The 2327-nt window shown below is 48.8% G+C and overlaps 1 protein-coding gene across 1 annotated transcript; it reads left to right on the forward strand.

Annotated features, from left to right (window-relative positions):
• Window positions 1–167: 167 nt before the first annotated feature.
• On the forward strand, window positions 168–2096 carry LOC104803440. Its single transcript, XM_010527372.1, has one exon. It carries the CDS (start codon window positions 168–170, stop codon window positions 2094–2096), a length of 1929 nt encoding a protein of 642 aa, XP_010525674.1.
• Window positions 2097–2327: the final 231 nt, after the last annotated feature.

Genomic DNA, 2327 nt, shown 5'->3' on the forward strand with positions numbered 1-2327 from the left:
CTCGGTTCAAGATGATGTGTCGTTCCATTAAAAGAGCTGATCAAGTAACCGAGGACGCAATCCGCTTGATCGCCTTTCCATGGACGTTGATAGACGCTGCACTAGACTAGCTCTATGAACTCGAACCGGATTCCATTCATACGTGGAATCAATTGGAGAGCCAGTTCATGCAACATTTCTTCTCTCCGCACCGAACTCAAGCTGCCTTGAACAGTATCCACTCGTTCAAACAAGACCATGGAGAGACTCTACATGAAGCGTGGAAGAGATACAAGGGCTACCAGAAGTCATGCCCTCATCACGGCCTCGACAAGAACTACTTGATCAACACGTTTCTCAGAGGCCTGAGGTCGGATACTCGGACATTAATCCGAGCCTCATGCGGAGGGAGCATTTCAAACATGTCCTTCACGGAACTCGAGCAACACATCGACCAAATGGCGAGAGAAGAAGATTCTCCGTTGGAGTCCGTGAGAGACATGCCCAGGAGAGATAACGATGCTAAGCTACAACTCGTGCTAGATGAACTGACCTCGTTGAAGTCGAAGCTTGCTAATGCAAGTTTCATCTCCTCTGCTAGCACCTCGGGTGACCAGCAAGGCGAGCATGCATTGTGCATTGTTGACGAAAGGGTAGAAGATGTGAACTACGTGGAAAACAACCCCTATTCCAACACATACAACCCAGGATGGAGGAATCATCCGAATTTCTCCTACAAGAATAACAATGCTCTCAACCCTCCGCAGAACAACTATCGGCCGGTGCAAAACCAGAATCAACGAATCCCACCGGGGTTCGCCTTTCAACCACGTGCCCCACAGATGCAGAACCTAGGGCCGATTCAGAACCACCCAAACAGACCTCCGGTCCAAAATATTCGAGCACCCGCGCCACCACCGCCACAACAAGATGGTGACTCGGAAATCAAGACGATGCTAGCACAACTACTTCAAGGACAAAAGATGCAAGAAACAGTGCTACATAGCCTTAAAATAGACCAGGAGGAGGTCAAAAATCAAATGGGAAGCATGCAAGCTCAAGTGGATGGAATGCAATCACACCTTAAACTGCTTGACAACCAAATCGCTCAGATGGCCTCAACGTCTCAAAGACCTAGTGGATCACTTCCAGGGAAGCCTGAGACCAACCCACGAGAGCACTGCAATGCTATCGCCTTGAGAAGTGGCAAGCAACTTGAAGAAACAACTCCGCCGATGATGGAACAAGGGCAAAGCTCCAAAGCAAAGGAGGTCGGGACCGAAGAAGCTGAGGAAGTCTATGTTCCTCCACCACCGAGACCTCCGCCGATCCCTTTTCCATCCCGCCTCAAAAAGCACAATGAAGATCGGCAATTTTCCAGATTTGCCGAAATGCTGAAAAAACTCGAGATCACAATGCCCTTCACAGAAGCTATCCTACAAATGCCGTCTTATACTAAGTTTCTCAAGGACATTCTCACGAAGAAGAGAGTCGTGGAGAAAGAGACGGTATCACTCAACATCGAATGCAGTGCGTTGATTCAACATGAATTACCACCCAAGAGAGCTGACCCAGGTAGCTTCTCGATACCCTGTAAATTGGGTAATGTTTCGATTGACCGGGCATTGTGTGATCTAGGAGCAAGTGTTAGCCTACTCCCACTATCCATTTTCAAGAAGTTGAATGTGGGAGAGTTGAAGCCTACAAGGATGGCGCTCCAACTTGCTGACCGATCGGTGAAATATCCCGCTGGGATATTAGAAGACGTACCACTTAAGGTGGGAAACTTCTACGTACCGGTCGATTTCGTGGTGTTGGACATGGACGAGGACTCGAGAATACCGATCATCCTTGGTCGTCCATTCCTTAACACCGCAGACGCAGTCATCCATGTAAGGGCTGGAAGGCTAACGATGAAGATTGGCGATGAGACAGTGGAGTTCACGCTTGATCAAAACCTCAAGCAACCATCTGTCATGGAGTCTTCGTACTTCATTGACATGATCGAAGTTTTGACAGAGGAGGTATTTGGTCAATTGCAAGATCGCGATCCCCTGAAGATGATGCTCCTAAACCCTGAGAAAACCGACAAGGAACACATATGGACCTTTAGCTGAATCCTGGATGCACCCGACGTACCCCCGATGGATCTAGCAAGGTCCCCGATTCAGGCTATTCTGTCCTCTGAGGCTGACACCAATCTTCAATTTGCGATAGTCAATACACATGCGCCAACCGGTCACCGTTCTCGTCGGAATAAGCTCGTTCTTTTCGTTGGTGACCACCGTCATTCCTCCCTTCTTCGGAACGACCTGTACAGGACTCACCCAATGGCTATCAGAGATAGG

Source organism: Tarenaya hassleriana, unplaced genomic scaffold (genome assembly GCF_000463585.1).
Source record: "Tarenaya hassleriana unplaced genomic scaffold, ASM46358v1 Cleome876, whole genome shotgun sequence".
NCBI classification, from domain to species: Eukaryota; Viridiplantae; Streptophyta; class Magnoliopsida; order Brassicales; family Cleomaceae; genus Tarenaya; species Tarenaya hassleriana.

Coding starts and splice junctions, on each gene's coding strand:
- LOC104803440 (XM_010527372.1), top strand. CDS start 168: ATGCAACATTTCTTCTCTCCGCACCGAACTCAAGCTGCCTTGAACAGT.